The sequence below is a fragment of the Theropithecus gelada genome, chromosome 13 (genome assembly GCF_003255815.1).
Source record: "Theropithecus gelada isolate Dixy chromosome 13, Tgel_1.0, whole genome shotgun sequence".
In the NCBI taxonomy this organism is placed as follows: Eukaryota; Metazoa; Chordata; class Mammalia; order Primates; family Cercopithecidae; genus Theropithecus; species Theropithecus gelada.
The window spans coordinates 106,367,619-106,388,265 of NC_037681.1; the positions used below are offsets into that span (position 1 = coordinate 106,367,619).

General features: G+C 49.0%; 1 protein-coding gene across 1 annotated transcript in view; it reads left to right on the plus strand.

Annotated features, from left to right (window-relative positions):
* TCF7L1 (transcription factor 7 like 1) overlaps positions 1-20,601 on the plus strand; it is a 181,733-nt gene extending 161,132 nt beyond the window's left edge. The window contains exons 5-12 of the mRNA XM_025353551.1: positions 12,463-12,595; positions 14,184-14,286; positions 14,544-14,627; positions 15,876-16,019; positions 16,828-16,987; positions 17,074-17,181; positions 17,937-18,012; positions 19,241-20,601. Of these exons, the coding sequence (XP_025209336.1) occupies positions 12,463-12,595; positions 14,184-14,286; positions 14,544-14,627; positions 15,876-16,019; positions 16,828-16,987; positions 17,074-17,181; positions 17,937-18,012; positions 19,241-19,674 (1,242 nt within the window). The 3' untranslated portion in view covers positions 19,675-20,601. The remainder of the gene's footprint in view (positions 1-12,462; positions 12,596-14,183; positions 14,287-14,543; positions 14,628-15,875; positions 16,020-16,827; positions 16,988-17,073; positions 17,182-17,936; positions 18,013-19,240) is intronic.
* The last annotated feature ends 46 nt before the right edge of the window (positions 20,602-20,647 follow it).

Below are 20,647 nucleotides of genomic sequence, written 5' to 3' on the forward strand. Positions count from 1 at the left end.
GGTGATTGATTGAATCCATGAGTCATAACCCCAGTCTCCTTAGTATCTGATTGTCCAGCCACACCATTGGTGTTCTCTCAGGAACACACCTCATTTTTTTTTGCAATGAGGCTAGGCTGAGAATTTTCTAAATTTTCAAGTTCTGGTTCCTTTTTGCTTAACAATAATTTACTTCTCACATTTTACTATGAGCAGTAAGGAGAAACCAAGCCGCATCTTCAGCACTTTGCTTAGAAATAACTTGTGCTGGCCGGGCGCGGTGGCTCAAGCCTGTAATCCCAGCACTTTGGGAGGCCGAGACGGGTGGATCACGAGGTCAGGAGATCGAGACCATCCTGGCTAACACGGTGAAACCCCGTCTCTACTAAAAAAATACAAAAAACTAGCCGGGCGAGGTGGCGGGCGCCTGTAGTCCCAGCTACTCGGGAGGCTGAGGCAGGAGAATGGCGTGAACCCGGGAGGCGGAGCTTGCAGTGAGCTGAGATCTGGCCACTGCACTCCAGCCTGGGCGACAGAGCGAGACTCTGTCTCAAAAAAAAAAAAAAAAGAAAAGAAATAACTTGTGCTGAATATCTAAATTCATCACCCACAAGTTCTACCTTTCACAAAACACTACAACATAACTCAGTCATGTTTCTTCGCACTTTGTAACAAGAATCACCTTTCCGCTAGTTCCATTAACATGTTCCCCATTTCCATCTGAAGCCTCACCAGAAGCACCTTTAACATCCATATTTTTGGGGTTTTGTTTTTGTGTGTATGTGTTTGTTTTGGTTTTGGTTTTGTGGTTTCGTTTTTGTTTTTGAGACGGAGTTTCACTCTTGTCACCCAAGCAGGAGTGCAATGGCACATGATCTCAGCTCACTGCAACCTGCACCTTCTAGGTTCAAGCAATTCTCCTGCCTCAGCCTCCCGGATATTGGTTTTTTGTGTTTTGTTGAGACAGGGTCTCACTCTGTCACCCAGGCTGTAGTGCAGTGGCATGATCATAGCTCACTGCAGCCTCAAACTCAAGCATTCCTCCCTACTCAGCCTCCCAAGTAGCTAGGACTATAGGTGTGCACCACCACATCCAGCTATTTTGACTATTTTTTGTAGAGATGGGGTTCCACTATATGGCCCAAGCTGGTCTTGACCTCCCAGGCTCCAGTGATCCTCCTGCCTCAGCCTCCCAAAGTGCTGGGATTACTGGTCGTATATATTTTTAAGGGAGAATGGGAACATTTAAATGGCAGCTGCCTTTGGGAAGTGGGGAGGAGCATAAGACTGGTGGAGTGTTTAAGAAGATTTAACTTTCTGTGATGTTTTATTTAAGAAAAAAGAACAAAATTTAAAAGCTATAAAAACAATCCCACGTGGCAGGTTTTGGGTGTGGTATCATTCTTTATACTTTTCTGTGTTTCTCAAAAAATATTTTTGTAGGCTTTATGTCTTAAGTCAGCTATTTGTCTTTTTTGTCACCCAGGCTGGAGTGCAGTGGCACAATCTCAACTCACTGCAACCTCCACCTCCCGGGCTCAAGTGATCCTCCCACCTCAGCCTCCCAAGTAGCTGGAACCACAGGCGTGTACCATCATGCCCAGCTACTTTTTTGTATTTCTCATAGAGATGGGGTTTTGGCATGTTCACCAGGCTGGTCTCAAACTCCTGGGCTCAAGCAATCTGGCCGCCTTAGCCTCCCAAAGTGCTGGGAATACAGGCATGAGCTACCACACCCAGCCCAAGTCAACTATTTCTTTGATAATGCTGTGTAAAAAACAATTCAGTGGCTTACATTAGCTAACATTTCTTTTTCCACTGATAGACCTGTGGGTCACCTGGAGTGACTCTTTTAGCTTGTTAAGGGGGAGGTTCAGGTCTTTTCCACATGGCTCTTATCCCAGGACCAGTGGCTGTCTAGGGCATGTCCTTCTCATGGCATGTGGCAGACACAAAAGAAGGGAAGCATATTGAAAGCTTCCTCTCCATTTCATGTCTGCAAATATTTCATTGGTCAGATCAAGTCATAAGGTGATATGGTATGGATCTGTGTCCCCACCCAAGCCTCATGTCTAACTGTAATCCCCAATGTTGGAGGTAGGGCCTGGTGGGAGGTGACTGAATCACGGGAGTGGTCCTTCATGAGTTTAGCACCATCTCCTGGTGCCATTCTTGTGATGGCGAGCAAGTTTTTGCAAGATCTGGTCATTTAAAAGTGTGCAGCGGCTGGGCGCGGTGGCTCACGCCTGTAATCCCAGCACTTTGGGAGGCCGAGGCGGGTGGATCACAAGGTCAGGAGATCGAGACCATGGTGAAACCCCATCTCTACTAAAAATACAAAAAATGAGCCGGGCGCGGTGGCGGGCGCCTGTAGTTCCAGCTACTCGGGAGGCTGAGGCAGGAGAATGGCGTGAACCCAGGAGGCGGAGCTTGCAGTGAGCCAGGATCGCACCACTGCACTCCAGCTTGGGCGACAGAGCAAGACTCCGTCTCAAAAAAAAAAACAAAAAAAGTGTGCAGCACCTCCCCCCACTCTTTCTCTCTTATTCCTCCTCCACCATGTAAGATGCACCTGCTCCCCTTCACCTTCATCCATGATTAAAAGTTTCCTGAGGCCTCCCCAGGAGCCGAGCAGGTGCCAGCATCATGCTTTCTGTACAGCCTATGTAACTGTGAGCCAATTAAACCTCTTTTCTTTATAAATTACCCAGTCTCAGGTATTTCTTTATAGCAGTGCAAGAACAGACTAATACATAGGGGCAAGTCTAATACTGATGGGGCAAGGGAAGGAAAGAGAATTATAAATAAATAATAAAAGCAAACACGTGGCTACATCCTGACCTGTTGATCTTGTTTAGTATTTGAGATTCAAGAATGTAGAACAGGGCGGGGCGCAGTGGCTCACACCTATAATCCCAGCACTTTGGGAGACTAAGGTGGGCGGATCACGAGATCAGGAGATCAAGACCATCCTGGCTAACACAATGAAACCCCGTCTCTACTTAAAATACAAAAAACTAGCCGGGCGTGGTGGCGGGCACCTGTAGTCCCAGCTACTCGGGAGGCTGAGGCAGGAGAATGGTGTGAACCCGGGAGGCAGAGCTTGCAGTGATCGGAGATGGCGCCACCGCACTCCAGCCTGGGCAACACAGCGAGACTCTGACTCAAAAAAAAAAAAAAATGTAGAATATACTCCAAACAGAAATGAATTATTATTGCAAGTGTTAGTCTCGTGTCCAGTTACTTTCTGTCAGAGTTTAGCATCTTCAGCAGGATCAAAACTAGAATTTCTCTTGGTTGTCATCTTCTCAGTATTCGAAGGACCCCACCAAGACTGTTTAGACACTGGCAGCATCTTCCTAATCATCTCGTTGGTGGGTGTCTTGGGCAGGCATCGGAGTCATCTGGGGAACTTGTTAAAACAAAGATTGCTGAACCCCACCCCTAGAGTTTCTGACGGAATTTAGATGTGGCTTGAGCATTTTTTTTTTTAATTTTTTTGAGACCGAGTCTCGCTCTGTCGCCCAGGGTGCACAATCGAGATTGTGCAACCTCCGCCTCCTGGGTTCACGCCATTCTCCTGCCTCAGCCTCCTGAGTAGCGGGGACTACAGGCGCCCACCACCACGCCTGGCTAATGTTTTACGTTTTTTAGTAGAGACGGGGTCTCACCGTGTTAGCCAGGATGGTCTCCTGACCTCATGATCCACCCGCCTCGGCCTCCCAAAGTTCCGGGATTACAGGCATGAGCCACCGCGCCCAGCTGAGCATTGGGAATTTTAAAAGCTCTCTGGATGATTTCAACTTTGCAGCCCTTGTGAGAACCATTTCTAGAACAGTGGTTCTCAAACCTAAGCAGGCACCAGAGTCATCTAGAGGACTTAGTGAAACACAAATCATTGGACTCCACTCCCAGAGTTGGATTCAGTGGTTCGCAGTAGGTCAAGCCTGAGAATTTGCATTCTAACAAGTTTCCAGGTGATGCTTAGGCTGCTGGTCTGGGCTTTGAGAACCACTGAGCTTTGAGAACCACTGGCATAGGGGCATTGTCTGCACTAATAATGGTAAACACTCAGTTTTAGCATTGCAAATTGGGTCACTCTCGGGAGCAAACTGGAGAGTTTCCTGTCGAAGTATTGATTGCTGAGCCAGTGCTGGATGTTCTCTTAAAGAGCATCAATAGCTCTGCCCCAGCTGTGAGCTGAGAAACCTGATGCTGCTTAACATGCCAATTCTCAAAAATATTCGTTGGAATTTCCCTTTTACAACTGTACATATAGCCAGGCTCGGTGACTCACACCTGTAATCCCAGCACTTTGGGAAGCTGAGGTGGGAGGATCACTTGAGCTCAGGAGTTTGAGACCAGCCTGGACAACATAGTGTGACCTCGTGTTTACTAAAAATAAAACAAATTAGCCAAGCGTGGTGGCGCATACCTGCAGTCCCAGCTACTCGGGAGAGTGAGGTAGGAGGATTACTTGAGCCCAGAAAGTTGAGGCTGCAGTGAGCCATGATCAGGTCACTGCACTCCAGCTTGGGTGACCAAGTGAGGCCCTGTCTGAAAAAAAAAAAAAATTAATAAAATTGTACATAGCTTCTCCATCTTCTCACCAGTATACCTGTGTAGATGCAGAAATCTCCAAAACCCATAGCATATCCTGTTGGTGCTCTGTACTACCCTCAGTACTGATTGTAATTCTTAGTACACAGTATTAACTTTTGGGTATTATTTAACTCCCAGAAAAGCTTCAAGAATAACACAAGGAACTCCCATATAACCTTTATCCATATTCACACATTTTTCCCCTGGGCTTTATGCTTTTCTGTCTCTCTTTCTCTTTGTTTCTTTTCTGAAAAGTTTGAGAGTAACTTGGAAACATTGTGACCCTTTACCCTTAAATGTTTTAGCTATATTACCTAAGAACAAAGGCATTCTCTTAAATAATCACAGTACAGTCCTCAAAATGAAGAAAGTGACATTTACTTTTTTTTTTTTTTTGGAGACAGATTCTCATTCTGTCACCCAGGCTGGAGTACAGCGGCACGATCTCGGCTCACTGCAGCCTCCGCCTCCTGGGTTCAAGTAATTCTCCTACCTCAACCTCCTGAGTAGCTGGGATTACAGGCACCTGCCACCACGCCCAGCTAATTTTTGTATTTTTAGTAGAAATGGGGTTTCACCATGTTGGCCAGGCTGGTCCCAAACCCCTGACCTCAAATGATCCACCTGCCTTGGCCTCCCAAAGTGCTGAGGTTATAGGTTTGAGCCATCACACCCACCCAGTAACATTAACTTTTCATATTATTATCTAACTCACAATATAGATTGAAATTTTGGCCTGTGTCCCAGTAATGTCCATGATAGCCATGTGTTTCTCCAGGTCCCGGGTTCCACCCGGCATCATGGATTACATGTAGCTATCATGTCTCTTTCGTTTCCTTGAATCCAGCAGAGCTCCTTAGCCTTTCTTCGTCTTTCTTGGCCTTCACATTTTTTGAGAAGTACAGGCCAGCTGTTTTGTAGAATGTCCCTTAGTTTGGGTTTGTCTGATGTTTCGTCATGGTTAGATTCAGATTGTGCATTTTTGGCCAGAATGTCACTGCACTAAAGTTGCATCCTCGGTACATCATTTCAGGAGGCAGCCCTACAGTCTGCCTTTGTCCCAGTATTAGTGATGTTAGCGTCAACTGTTTGGATTAGGTGGTGTCTGACAAACGTTTCCACCGTAGGGTAACAATTTTTCCCTTTGTAATTAATAAGTGTTTTGTAGGGAGAGGCTCCGAGGCTAAGCCAATGCCCTATTTCTCATCAATTTTTCACCCACTAGTTTTAGCAGGTAGTGATGGTTTTCCACCTGCATCATTCCTTCCATGCATTTCTGCTACTGAGCTTTGGCGTCTTTGAAATTCTTACTCATGTCTCCCAGCTCCTTAATCTTTGTATAGACTGGAGTTGACATTGTGGCAAGTCACATTTGTGCCACTTGTAACAGTGATGAGAAAGTCACTGATAGATACAGAGAAAAAAAATAAAAAAGCCATTCTACAAATAGTGTTTCTAAAGAAGAGACCAAACCAAATGAAAAGAGGCAACTAAGAAAGTTAAAATGGGCCCTAGAAACAAAAACTTGAATTTATGGATCGAAAGAGCTCCTTTGAATTCTATAAAACTCAATGAAAATTGACATTCACCTAGACACATCCTAAAAACAATTCAAATTGCAAGGGTTTATAAATGTTTTCCTTCAAGCATCCATGCAGAAGAGAAAAGAAGGCCAATGCCAAAGGAACAAAAATAAAGGTAACCTTAGGACTGTCTTTTGCCACCCTTAATACCAGCAAACAGTGAGAAGACAAGAGTTTGGGTAAGGAAAGGCTTATTCAAAGAATGACAAATCGTGTCCTACTTGCAAAGACCTCAAAAACATACCATTGCTCAGAAGGACCTGAAAGCACATTCCAGTTCCCTGAGCATTTTCTGTCTCCTGTTGCCCTGCAGAGACTCTTGACTTACCTTCACATTTTTCGTAGCCTGCAGCACGCCGCTTTCAGGAGCTGAGAAAGTATTTGTTGACACATCCATACAGACCCTCGTTCTCTCTGCCGCAGTCCACTGGCCTGCTGTGGGTCCTCACACGTGCTATGGCGGGCATGCTACACTAATGTTTCTTCAGCCAAAGTGTCCTTTCCCACAATCAGCGTGTCCAGCTCCCCACTTCTTTCAGTCATTTTGAAAGTCATGTTCTCAGGCCAGGCGCAGTGCCTCACACCTGTAATCCCAGCATTTGTGGGGCCTACACAGGCAGATTGCTTAGTCCAGGAGTTCAAGACCAGCCTGGGCAACCTGGCAAAACCCCATCTCTACAAAAAATACAAAAATTAGCCCAGCATGATGGGAAGATCCCATGAGCCTAGGAGGCAGAAGTTGCAGTGAACCGAGATCACACCACTGCACTCCAGCCTGCGGGGACAGAGTGAGACTCTGTCTCCAAAAAGCAATCATTTTCTCATTGACATCTTCCCTGGTCATCCTGCAAAACATCCTGTTTAACCTACTCACCCCTCTATATTTCTTTTCTGCTTTCTCTTAGTTTTTCTTCTTAGCATTTTAACATTGTATTAAAATATGTTAGTAGACTTACTTATCGATCTAATATTTTTTATTTTATTTTATTTTTGTTTGGGACAGAGTCTCGCTCTGTTGCCCGGGCTGGAGTACAGTGGCACGATCTCGGCTCACTGCAACCTCTGCCTCCCGGGTTCAAGCAGTTCTCCTGCCTCAGTCTCCTGAGTAGCTGGTATTACAGGCGCGTGCCACCACACCCAACTAATTTTTGCATTTTTAGTAGAGATGGAGTTTCACCATGTTGACCAGGCTGGTCTTGAACTCCTGACCTCAAGTGATCCACCTGCCTCAGCCTCCCAAAGTGCTGGGATTACAGGCATGAGCCACTGCACCCGGCCTATTTTATTTTTAATATATGTTTTATTTATTGTCTTCCCAACTAGAATATAAGTAGTGTGTTTGTTTGCATTGCTGTAAAGAAATACCTGAGGCTTGGTAATTTATAAAGCAAGAGGTTTATTTGGGCTCACGGTTCTGCAGACTGTACAGGAAGTGTGGTGCCAGCATCTGCTTCTGGGGAGGGCCTCAGGAAGCTTCAAGTCATGGCGGAAAGCAAAGGGGGAGTAGGTGCATCTTGCAGCGAGAGAGGGAACAAAGGGCGGGGGGTAGGGGCCACACCCTTAAACAATCAGATCTCACATGAGAGAGTGAGAACTAACTTATTACCATGAGGACGGCACCAAGACATTCAAGAGGGATCCGCCCCCATGACCCAAACACCTCCCACCAGGCCCCACTTCCAACAACGGAGGTCACATTTCAGTATGAGATCTGGAGGGGACAGACATCCAAACCATATCAAGTACCATGAGAATAGGTATTTTTCCCTAAATAGGTAAGATTCTCTATGGCTTCCACAAGACCTAGAACAGAACAGTGCCTGGCACATAGTAGATCCAAAAGTACATGTTCTTTTTTATTGTTATGATCCATATTTTCTGCAGGGCCAGGTAGTTCAGCAACGCAGCGACATCATCAGAGACCCAGGCCCTTTGTGTCTCTGTCAGCCTCCTCCCCTTTGGCTGCCCAACTCAGTGCCTGCCCTACAGATTCCCCACAAACATTTAACCAGTTAACGAAAGGGTGAAGGACCGGGTACAGTGGCTCATGCCTATAATCCCACTACATTGGGAGGCCAAGGTGGGCAGATCACTTGAGGTCAGGAGTTCAAGACCAACCTGGCCAACATGGTGAAACCCCATCTCTACTAAAAATACAAAAATTCGCTGGGCATGGTGGCGCGCAGCTGTCGACCTAGGTACTCGGGAGGCTGAGGCAGGAGAATTGCTTGAACTTGGGAGGCGGAGGTTGCAGTGAGCCAATATCGCACCGCCGCACTCCAGCCTGGCGACAGAGCGAGACTCCATCTCAAAGAGAAAAAAAAAAGTATGTGAGAGAGGGCAGATGGCTTCCTAGGGAGACCAGAGTTTAAAGACATTTGGCTTGTACCAACTCTACAAAACAGACTGAAATAGACGGGAAACACCTGAGCTAAAAAGAGCTGGCCCGCAGGGCTTGCCTGAGGATTTAGGTCTGAGGTGGCTCTGAGGGGCTCTTTGGATGCTTCTGGATTCAGCTGCCTGGCCATGCACACCCATGCCCAAGCTTGTGTATTTTGTCCCCGTTGGGGTTATCCACAGCAGAGTGTGGGTGGTGGTTCCCTGCATTCCTAGTCCTCGGTTTGGGTTTATGCTGTGAACATCCTGCCCCTGGAGGCAGCTGAGGAGAGAAAGGAACAGGAACTTTTACTGGGACAGAACCCTGCAAGGAGAACCTTCCTTCTGGGAGGCAACATCTACTTCCCGCATTCGCTCCTGGTTCATTTTGTGGACAATGATGCCACCTAGTGGGAAATGGTAAGAACTCACAACATTTCGACAACTTTACATAGATTTTCAAATAAAAATTTCCCTACTTTGTATTAGGTTGGTGCAAAAGTAATTGTGGTTTTGCCATTAAAAGTATGGCCAAAACCACAATTACTTTTGCACCAACCTAATGCTTAATTCTGTTACCCATTGAGTGCTGTTTGCTGGTTTCTCCCCAGGCCAAACTACAGCACATAAGCAATCAGGATTTCCTAATGCTATCACCAGTTTTTAAGATGGCTATAAATGATGTAAATAAACATAAATTTAAAACTGTTGCAGAGTCTGGGCGTGGTGGCTCACACCTGTAATCCCAGCACTTTGGGAGGCCAAGGCGGGGTGGCGGGAGGGGGACATCGCTTGATGTCAAGAGTTCGAAACCAGCCAGGCCAACATGGTGAAACCCCATCTCTACTAAAAATACAAAAAACATTAGCTGGGCATGGTGGTGGGCGCCTGTAATCCCAGCTACTTGGGAGGCTGAGGCAGGAGAATCATTTGAACCCAGGAGGCAGAGGTTGCAGTGAACCGAGATCACACCACTTGCATTCCAGCCTGGGTGACAGAGCGAGACTCCATCTCAAAATAAAATTAAATAAAACTAATGCAGAGGCCCGGCACAGTGGCTTACACCTGTAATCCCAGCATTTTAGGAGACCAAGGTGGGTGGATTACTTGAGCCCAGGAGTTCGAGAACAGCCTGGGCAACATGGCAAAATTGCGTCTCAACAAAAAATTAGCAAGGCGTGGCAGTGCGCACCTGTAGTCCCTGCTACTTGGGAGGCTGAGGTGGGAGGATTGCTTGAACCTGGGAGACAGAGGCTGCAGTGAACCAAGATTGCACCACTGCACTCCAGCCTGGGCAACAGAGCGAGACCCTGTCTCAAACACACACACACACACACACACACACACAAACAAAACTGATGCACAGAAAGTCTTAATGAAAGGAGATATGCCAAAATGACCATAGTGACAGGGTTAGGATGGTGTGGTTAGTTGTCTAAATGCTTTGTGATACAATTATGATACAGTTTGTATTTCTTTCTTAGAAAGTTTGTGTTATTCATAGTACATTTTTTTAAGTAGTAGATGATGGTGAAAGTAAAGTTGGAAAATATGGAAGGGACAATAAAAACAAAATTACTCATAGTTTCACCACTCAAACATAACTGTTATTTACATTTTTGGTGTACTTCTATTTAGCCTTTTTTTTTAAATTACAGAGTTTATGTATTTTTTAATTGTGATTATTTATTTTCACTCTGGTAATAATTCTATTTCATTTATAATACTAAAAGTCACGCTTTAGACAAAGCTGTTTCCAGAAACTATATCATTAAGATGCATTGGCTTCCTGGATATCTGATCTTAAAATAATTTTTAATACTTTTGTGTTATATGTTCATGTATATGGAGATATCTTCAAAAACGAATACTTGGACAGGTGAAAACAGTAAGAAGACGGTAATTTTTAAATACACTGTGCAACATCCGGTGAGCCCACCAGCCGCCAGCAGGGTCCAGCTGTGTGCTGGCACCACCTGGTGGTCATGGTTATGAACGGTTTCATTCTCCGCCTCTCCTCTGCTTGGCACACTGAAAAGGAACAAGGCTGTGGTGAGCTCAAGGATACCCAGGAAATCTATGGATTGGAGTTTGCATTATGAGTACCAAATAGGCACCACATGAAAGGAAAGAAAGGGCTCATGGAATCTATGAAATGAAAAATTCAAACAGGAACATTTGGAGTTGTAGCCCTTGGGTCACCTCCAAATCATCATTTTTACAAATCTCTCTCTTTTTTTTTTCTTTTGAGATGGAGTCTTGCTCTGCCACCCAGGCTGGAGTGCAGTGGCACGATCTCAGCTCACTGCAGCCTCTGCCTCCCGGGTTCCAGTGATTCTCCTGCCTCAGCCTCCGGGGTAGCTGGGACTATAGGCGCACACCACCACGCCCAGCTAATTTTTGTATTTTTAGTAGAGACAGGGTTTCACCATGTTGGCCAGGCTGGTCTCGAACTCCTGACCTCAGGTGTTCCGCCCGCCTTGGCCTCCCAAAATGCTGGGATTACAGGCGTGAGTCATAGCGCCCGGCCACAATTCTCTTTTAAAAAGAAATCTCTTCTCCACTTGTAACTCATTTATCTTATTATCAAAAAACAATGTCTGTCCTTTCTCTGTGATAGGTAAGTTTTACGTTTTGAGAAGGTTCTGGGAGAGGCAGGTTGTACAAGAGAAAACATTCTTGTTTATTAGAGCCATAAACAGCTGATATGAATCCCAGCTCTGCCACTTACTAACTGTGTCCCAGGCTAAGTCACGTAATCTTTCTGGGTTGTTCCCTCTTCTCTGGAATGGGGGTAATCACAACTTCTTTTCTAGGTTATAAGGACTAGACATTATGCCTAGTGCTGTGTTTGTAGTGCAGAGTTCAGTGACGTGTAGATATTTTTAAAATAAAAAGCCTTATGGGTAAGTCAGATTAGGTTGAAACAATTAAAAAGTTAATTCAGTTTACCGATTCTTGGACGCACAAGTTTTTCCCATGTTAACATCTCTAAAGATGTGTCTGTGGTGTGCCAGCGTTTTTCTTTCTCAATCGCTGTATAAAATAATGGTGCTCCTTCCGTTTGCTGGTGTTTTACACAGAATGTGGTAATGAGGTCAGCAGAATAAAGTGCTGCAGAGAGAAGTGTTTCAGTGCTTTGGGGTTGTGTCTGTAAAACCTGAATATGAGACTTGGTGGTATGAGGTCTCATGGGGGCAACTCTCCCCCTGCCCTGTTCGCAGTCCCAGACTTGAACCTAACAGCGACTGTTTCTATGAAGTTTATTTCGAAAATGTGTGTTAAACCTTTTCAGGGCCGGGCGCAGTGATTCACACCTGTAATCCCAGCACTTTGGGAGGCCGAGGCAGGTGGATCACCTGAGATCAGGAGTTCAAGACCAGCCTGGCCCACATGGTGAAACCCCATCTCCACTAAAAATACCAAAATTAGCCGGGCATGGTGGCAGATGCCTGTAATCCCTGTTTCTCCAGAGGCTGAGACAGGAGAATTGCTTGAACCCGGGAGGTGGAGGTTGCCGTGAGCCGAGACTGTGCCACTGCGCTGCAGCCTGGGCAACAGAGCAAGACTCCATCTAAAAAAAAAACAAAAAACAAAAAAAAACCTTTTCAGATTCAGTAAGATGACACAGCGCAGATCATCCCCCAGCAGCTTGTAGTATTTTCCGCATACAGTGCACATGAGGGGAGCAAGGGAGGGCTGTCTTGCGGGTGAAGCTGGAGGGTGGGTATGATCCCTTTTCAAGTCCTGCTACTTCCTTCTCTGCTGTGTCCACTGCTGTCAACTCTCAGGGACTGTTGTGAGGACTGAATGGGATGTTGCCTGGAGAATACCTGGCACTTAGTTGATTCCGTAAATAACAGCTGGTCGTACTCTCTTATCTCCTTGGCAACTATTCCTGGTCTTTTTTTCTCTCTTTCAGTCCAATAAAGTTCCTGTCGTTCAGCACCCGCATCACATGCATCCACTGACTCCGCTCATCACCTACAGCAATGACCACTTCTCCCCTGGCTCCCCTCCCACCCACCTCTCCCCAGAGATCGATCCAAAGACAGGTAAGTGGTCTGCCACTCAGGCAGCGCTGCTGCAGGGCAGGCGGCTTCTCTTTTGTGGGAACATAACAGCCCTTGAATCAGGTTGACCTGGGGTCAAATCATCGCTCTTTGTCTCGGGAGTCTTTGGACCTTGTGTGCTAACTTTAGCCTTTTTTTTTTTTTTTTTTTTTTTTTTTTTTTGGGGGGTTTGCTGTGTTTCCCCCCGTTGGTGGTGGAGGGGGCGGCTCTTCACTGAGAGCTCTCCGGACCTGGTTGNCTCGGCTCACTGCAAGCTCCGCCTCCCGGGTTCACGCCATTCTCCCGCCTCAGCCTCCGAGTAGCTGGGACTACAGGCGCCCGCCACCACGCCCGGCTAGTTTTTTGTATTTTTAGTAGAGACGGGGTTTCACCATGTTAGCCACGATGGTCTCGATCTCCTGACCTCGTGATCCACCCGCCTCGGCCTCCCAAAGTGCTGGGATTACAGGCTTGAGCCACCGCGCCCGGCCCGTTTTTTTCATCTGTACCTCCCCGTACCTTCCCCACCATAGGGTCATAAGGCCCAGAGGGAATTCAGCAGTGAAGCACAGGGCCTGGCTCCACAGGCAACGTTTGGGGTGACTGCCCAAGTCCAGCCCAGCTGTGGGCCGTGCTTCCCTACACCAAGACACCTTTGCCCTAAACTGAACATTTTTAAATAGATTCATCAGTCTAAGCAGACATAGAAGTGCAACCATAAAGCAGTGAGGCCGAACTGGCTTTTATTTATTTGTTTATTTCAGACAGTCTTGCTGTGTCGCCCAAGCTGGAGTGCAGTAGTGTGATCTCAGCTCACTGCAGCCCGGGCTCAAGCAGTCCTCCTACTCAGCCTCCTGAGTTGCTGCGACCACAGGCGCATGCCCCCATGCCCTTGCCCAGCTAATTTTTGTATTTTTAGTAGAGCTGGGTTTTTGCCATGTTGCCCAGGCTGGTCTCAAACTCCTGGGCTCAAGCAATCAACTCACCTCAGTGTGAGGATTGCCGGTGTGTGCCACTGTGCCCAACCTGAGCTGGCTTTTTTTGTTGTTGTTGACAACAACTTGCCCACCAGACCTGTCCATTCCAGGGAGCCACCGTCTTTATAGCATTCACACAGAGTGGCCAGGGGAAGGCAAAGCGTTTCTGGGGCCCCTCTTTGGAGAAATAAGTCACTACAAGTGACAGATCATGAGGAAGACACATGTGGAGGAGGAATCCAAAGTTTATTTCTCCATGAATGAGGCGGGCTTTCTAGAGACTTAGTTCACCAGTGACTCTTGTCATTGATCTTGTGGGTCCTGTCCTCTCTTCCAGGATACTGGCTTCTATATCACAGCCAGCTGGAAGGTACTCTTCACAGAGATGGAATCCATGCAGCTAGAGAAGGGTGCATTAGTCCTGCCTTCCCTGAATATGTCCTTGACTGACTGGTGAGAGCTGCTAGGGAGGTGACAGAGGGCAAGGACGATGCCACAAGCGCCCGCTAGGCTGCAGAGCAGCAGGGACATAGGGCAGGACGCTCCCATTTGATGTTCGTTGCGACGCTCTGGCAGGGCGAGGGGCAGTCTGACACATCTCTCTTTGGAAGCAGGAATCCCCCGGCCCCCTCACCCATCCGAGCTGTCACCGTATTACCCACTCTCTCCCGGAGCTGTCGGACAAATCCCCCACCCCCTCGGCTGGCTCGTCCCACAGTAAGGAACCCACAGCCTCTCTTCCCCCTGCTCCCTCCTTGCGCCGAGCCCTGCCTCTGTGCCCTTCGTGCCCTGCACTGTGGAGCCCCCTCAGAGGCAAGCCCAGGACTAGGCCTCCCTGCTCCCGCCCGGGCAGCTTGCTCCCAGCTCTGCCTTCCCACTTCCTTCCCTTATTTCTCATCCCCTCTTCCCAAGTGCCTCTCCTCCCCTGCCCTGAGCTTTCCCAAGGTGCTGACCGGATTTCCTCACCCTCACAGGCAAGGCCAGCCCATGTACTCCCTTCCTCCTGGTGGCTTCCGGCACCCTTACCCCGCCCTCGCCATGAACGCCTCGATGTCCAGGTGAGTTCCGGGGCTGGGGCTGTCCACATGTTTGTCTTAGCAACCACGCCATTTCTGACCACGAAACAGCTTTTCCTTGCCAGTTAATGAGCAGGCATAGGGCTCACCCTTCCCCCAACCTCTCTTTGGTCAAGCACCTTCTTGTGCCCCACGCTTCCCACCCCCAGGTCAGAATGGAGACCACAGGATCACTGTCCCCATCTCTCCAACAAAAGGATTTCAAAGCCCCAGCGCTCTGCCTCCTGCCGTGGGCTCTGGCACAGAAGCATTTTGAGGACAGATGCTCCCCGACTTAGGACAGAGCCACGTCCTGATAAACCCATCGTACATTGAAAACACAACTTTCACCTTAGAATATTTGCAACAGGCCGGGCGCGGTGGCTCAAGCCTGTAATCCCAGCACTTTGGGAGGCCGAGACGGGCGGATCACGAGGTCAGAAGATCGAGACCATCCTGGCTAACACGGTGAAACCCCGTCTCTACGAAAAAATACAAAAAAACTAGCCGGGCGAAGTGGCGGGCGCCTGTGGTCCCAGCTACTTGGGAGGCTGAGGCAGGAGAATGGCGTGAACCCGGGAGGCGGAGCTTGCAGTGAGCTGAGATCTGGCCACCGCACTCCAGCCTGGGCGACAGAGCCAGACTCCGTCTCAAAAAAAAAAAAAAAAAAAAAAAAAAAAAAGAATATTTGCAACATATGATGGTTTTATCCAGACATAAGCCCATCTAGGTCAAACAGAGTACTGAATTCATACCGTTTTTGCACCATCATAAAGTCAAAAATCCTAAGTTGCAGGCTGTCTGTATATTGCAGTGAAGCCAGGGACTGGGAGAAGATGGATTTTTCCTGAAATGATGTCAGGAGAGGAGACAGTGAAAGGGGATTTCTGTCTTAGGGACCAGCTCTACCTGACAGTGGAACCTCTGAGGACAGAGGAAAGCCGCCCACAGCCTAAGCCCTTCTTTTCCCCAGCGTGCCCGGGCCTCTGACTCTCCGCCCCTTTTGTGTGTTTCATCCCGCCTGCTTCCAGGACCAGATGGGCAGCCTGGGTGTTGGTGGGGAGAGGGAAGAGGCATTAGGCATCTCCCAAACCTGGTTCTGTAGAAGACCACAAATAGCCTTCTAGTCCTCAGACTCTGCCCCACGGACATACCTGTGCCCTCAAGGCAGAGAGCCACCGTGTCCTCTGCCGGGTGGCAGGTATCCAGCCTGAATCCCTCTGTTATCATTTGTTTCTATCCGGTGCACAGCCTGGTCTCCAGTCGGTTCTCTCCTCACATGGTGGCTCCTGCCCACCCTGGCCTGCCCACCTCAGGGATCCCCCACCCTGCCATCGTCTCCCCCATCGTCAAGCAGGAACCGGCACCCCCCAGCCTGAGCCCTGCAGTGAGCGCGTAAGTAAGCGGCAGCCTGGATTGCGGGTGAGAGGGTACAGGCTGTGAAGAGGGGTGTCCACACACTGAGCAGCAAATGCCGTGTACTCTTCTCTCTTGGTGTCACTCAGCAGGCAGCACAGCCTTCCCAGCCAGGCTCTCCCTCTCCGTCGGGACTTACTCCCTCGGACCTTCTGGGTCCCTGTCCTTTCAGGGACATGGTGCATCTTCTTTCCTATTAAGAAAAGATTTACTGTCAGGTCTCAGAGGCTGAAGAGAACCTGAGAAAGCTTTTAACTCCCCCTCCTCCCCACCATAAGATATATGGAAGGGTGAGGCCCAGAAAGGAGACAGTGTTTTCTTAAGGACTCATGGTGGGCTGGTGGCCTAGCTGAGACGAGCACCAGGGTCCTTACCTTGGCCGTGTGCCATAAAGATGGCAGGAAGCCAAAGTCAGTGCTCCCTGGAGATCCCAGGAGACCCCACCCTTGGTTCTGCCCAGAGTGTCCCACACTGTGTCCTGTCACCGTCGCCAGCACCTGCCAGCTCCAGTGAGAGCTCATCTCAGCACCCCCACCACGCTCTGTTCCTCTGTCAGGAAATTAGAGAGTAGATTTTCAAAGAATCTGGCTTGGAGATCATTCAAAGGTGGGAAACTAGGGGAGGAAGGTGCTCAGGCGCTGAGCACAGCCATGGGGCCACTTGAATTAGCATCCAGGCAGCCCGCGCCCCTCCCCAGAGACAGTCAGCGGCGTCTCAGTGACAGGCAGGGATTGATGAGTCGTGTAACACCTGACACATACTAACCTACAATCACGTGCCTTCCCAGGAAATCACCAGTCACCGTGAAAAAGGAGGAAGAAAAGAAGCCCCACGTGAAGAAGCCTCTGAATGCCTTCATGTTGTATATGAAGGAGATGAGAGCCAAGGTGGTGGCTGAGTGCACCCTGAAGGAAAGTGCGGCCATTAACCAGATCCTGGGAAGAAAGGTAAGACCTGCCCTCACCCTCCAGGCCACAGGGGCAGCATCCCTGCATTGATGGCTCCGTGTTGTCTCTGACCCTCTCTCCCCCAGTGGCACAACCTGTCTCGAGAAGAACAGGCCAAGTACTACGAGCTGGCCCGGAAGGAGCGGCAGCTTCACTCGCAGCTCTACCCGACCTGGTCAGCCCGGGACAACTACGTAAGTGCACGCTCTGGGCAGAGGATGCTCAGACCCCAACAGCAGCTCTGCAAGAGGAGGAAGGGCAAAGGAAAGCGACTGCATTTGTAGAGAACTCTTAAGATGAGGGAGAAGCCCATACTTCTCTAGAAATAGGGAAGACGTTTTAATTCTCAGGAAGTCAACAAGTCCTGAGGACAGACTTCAGTTTATGCATTTCCCTTTGAACTGGACTCTGCCCTCGATTTCATAACACAGGGCACATGTTTAGCTGTGGTGGGAAGAGTGTCTCTAGCCACTCCTAACCCATGGCTCAAAGACCAGTGTGTGATCCTCAGGGGGCGTGTCTCTGAGCTCCCGGAAACCAAGCCAATTTTTGCATGCGTGTTCTTCTTTGCTTTTTTTCTGGTAAGAGGACCTGCAGTTGCATCAAACTTTCAAAGGGACCTGGGACCCCTCAGAAAAGATCAAGAAGCATTGTTCTAGGGACAGAAATGGAAAAACAGAGTCTGAAGGGCAGTGGAGGGAGGAGGCCTTCCAAGAAGGCGTTGGACACCCAACCTGGAGGGGAAATGCATTTGTAGGGGAGGAAGGGCTCCCTCTGCCTCCTCGAGGGTTCCCACGGGTGTGATCTGAATCGTTTCTCTCTCCACACCCTCCCTGAGGGATCAAGAGCAGTAAAGGGCAACGTCCTGTATTCTCTCTGATCTGGGAGCCCCTGAGAAGCCAGCATTCTTCTCTCCCGGCTTAACTCTTGCTTTTGCTCTATTTTCCAGGGTAAGAAAAAGAAGAGGAAGAGAGAAAAGCAGCTGTCCCAGACACAGTCACAGCAGCAAGTCCAGGAGGCAGAGGGTGCGTCTGGGGGCACTGGCCTCTTCTCCTGCTTTTCCTTCCGTCACAGCCACACCTGCCCATGCCGTCTCTAGCTCCATGACGGGTCAGGGCTTCTGCCTCGGTGTTCGCGGGCAGGTGTTACTACCCCTTTCTCGAGGTAGCCACTTAAGAGGCTCTGAGATGTGAAGGCATTTTCCCAGGTACTCTGCTTCAGTGGTGGTGGTAGGATTTGATCCCAGGACTTTGTCACTTCAAAGCCTAGGCACTTTTTAATTCCGTTGAAAAGTGAATCATCCTACCTGAGGGTTAATGGAATGAGACTGAAATTGTCTTTGAAATGCCCTTAGGAAAGCAGCACATGAGCCCCTGACATCCTACCTGTCAGTGGGTTGAGGACAGCCAGGGTTTCCTTGGATGTTTCTTTGGTTGAACACCAGAAAAAATAGTTTGCTTGGGTTTAGGAGGCACTTTGTGTCAAAACCGTGTATAAAATCTCTTTATACCAGAATCATGCCTAGCACAGAAAGATGCTTACACTGTGACGACTATTATTAATATTTAGGTCACACCTCTATCTCATGCTTACTCCAGGACAAGTGTATCGCTGCTTGCATGATGTAAAGTGCTTTCAGTCTCTCTCCTTCCTTCGTCCCTTCCTCCCTCCCTGCCTCCCTCCCATTCTCCCTCCCTCCCTTTCTCCTTGCCTCCCTCCCTATTTCCTTCCCTCCCTTTCTCCCTCCCTCCCTTTCTCCTTCCCTGCCTCCCTATTTCCTTCCCTCCCTTCCTCCCTCCCCTCCTCCCTTCCTTCCTTCCTTCCATTACACATAGGAGTGCACATGAGTGGGACCCGTGCGTGCTGCGGAACCCACTGTCTGGCACGCTGCTCAGCAGGCATGCACTCCCTCTGACTGTGTTAATACCATAAGCCAGAGATTTCAAAGCAAACCGGAGCTTCATCCCAAAAGTTGCGAGCTTTAGAAAGGGAGGGTGGTCCTGTGAGACACTGAGCCATCTTCTCTCCAATCCGATGCTGGGTGGATCTTCATCAGTTTGGGCGTTGCCTCTTCTCTGTGCGCTGGGTATTTGCGAATGCAGTTTCCTAGTCTTGAAAGCCTTGGAAGTAATGTCAGGTCCTCGCCAAAAGCATGCCTGTGTCTCCAAAGCACGTGTATCACCAGGGCTGTTCCTCAGCCTCCGCCTCTCCCAGAGCTATAGCTGCTCACTCTTTCTTGTATTTTCCCCCTAGGTGCTCTGGCCTCCAAGAGCAAGAAGCCATGTGTTCAGTATCTGCCCCCCGAGAAGCCCTGTGACAGCCCTGCCTCCTCCCACGGGAGCATGCTGGACTCCCCGGCCACCCCCTCTGCAGCGTTGGCCTCACCAGCTGCCCCTGCTGCCACCCATTCAGAGCAAGCCCAGCCCCTCTCCCTCACCACCAAACCAGAAACCCGGGCCCAGCTGGCTCTCCACTCTGCTGCCTTCCTGTCAGCTAAGGCTGCAGCCTCCTCCTCTGGCCAGATGGGCAGCCAGCCTCCCCTCCTGTCCCGGCCCCTCCCCCTTGGGTCCATGCCCACAGCTCTGCTGGCCTCTCCCCCGTCCTTTCCCGCCACACTCCATGCCCACCAGGCCCTCCCGGTGCTACAGGCCCAGCCTCTTTCCCTGGTCACCAAGTCTGCCCACTAAGCTGCCCCCTGACCCCTGCAGGCTGTCACGTGACTCATTGAGTAGTAATGATTCAGAAGAAAAAGAAAAAGGAGACTTTATTGGTCAATATTTGACCACTCTGGACTGTTCTGTAAAGTGGCTGGTAACAACAGCACTTTACAGTTTGTAGATGTAACCAGTAGCTGATCTTAAGGCTTTTTTAAAAAACAAAACAAAACAACAAAAAAAAATCTTTATAAGAAAAAGAACTGAAAAGTAGCGTGCTGTTCGTCCCGTAGGTGCTGTGGTGGATGGACCTGGGCAGAGGGTGCCTCTCTCTCTACCTCTCTCGCACTTTCTGTCTCCTGTCTCTTCTCGCCCCCGCCGCCTGCCCCAGCTTCCCTCACTCCATCTGCAGCTCTGCCATTGTGGTATTTCCTGTTACCCAGTCCAAGTTTTCATCGTCTGCTCAGTACCGTGGGTTCTTCTTCGTCCTCTGTCCTCTGCCCAGTGTGAGGCCATCACCATGTGAGAAGACATCTTGGCCTGATTTGCTGCCACCAGCATCCCCTCCCTCAGTGGGCCCAAACTCGCCAACCCCAGCTTTCAGTGGAGCAAGCGGGTCCTCTGAAATGGTTTCCCCCCAACCCCCCCATTTAAAGGGACTCAAGGTGCCTGCCACTTCCTCAGCGAAGAAGTCTGTGTTCCTCCCTGTCCTTGCCAGTGGCGATCATCCCCTCACAGTCCCAGAGTGGCAGGCAGGGCCGGCCCCATGGTCTGGCTCCTGTCACCTGGGTCCGTGCCAGCACAATCTGCCAAAGTTCTAGAGACCTTGTTCCCTTCCCCATCACCTCACATGCTTCTTCTGTGTGTATTTCTTTTTGTTTTTATGGTTTTTGGAGCAATTTAAATTCCCAGTTGTTTATTTTCACAAAAGAAAATAAAATTGCAGTTGCAAGACCTTTTCTGAGTGTTTCTTTAGTGTTTTTGTTGAATCAAACCACCCGTTTTA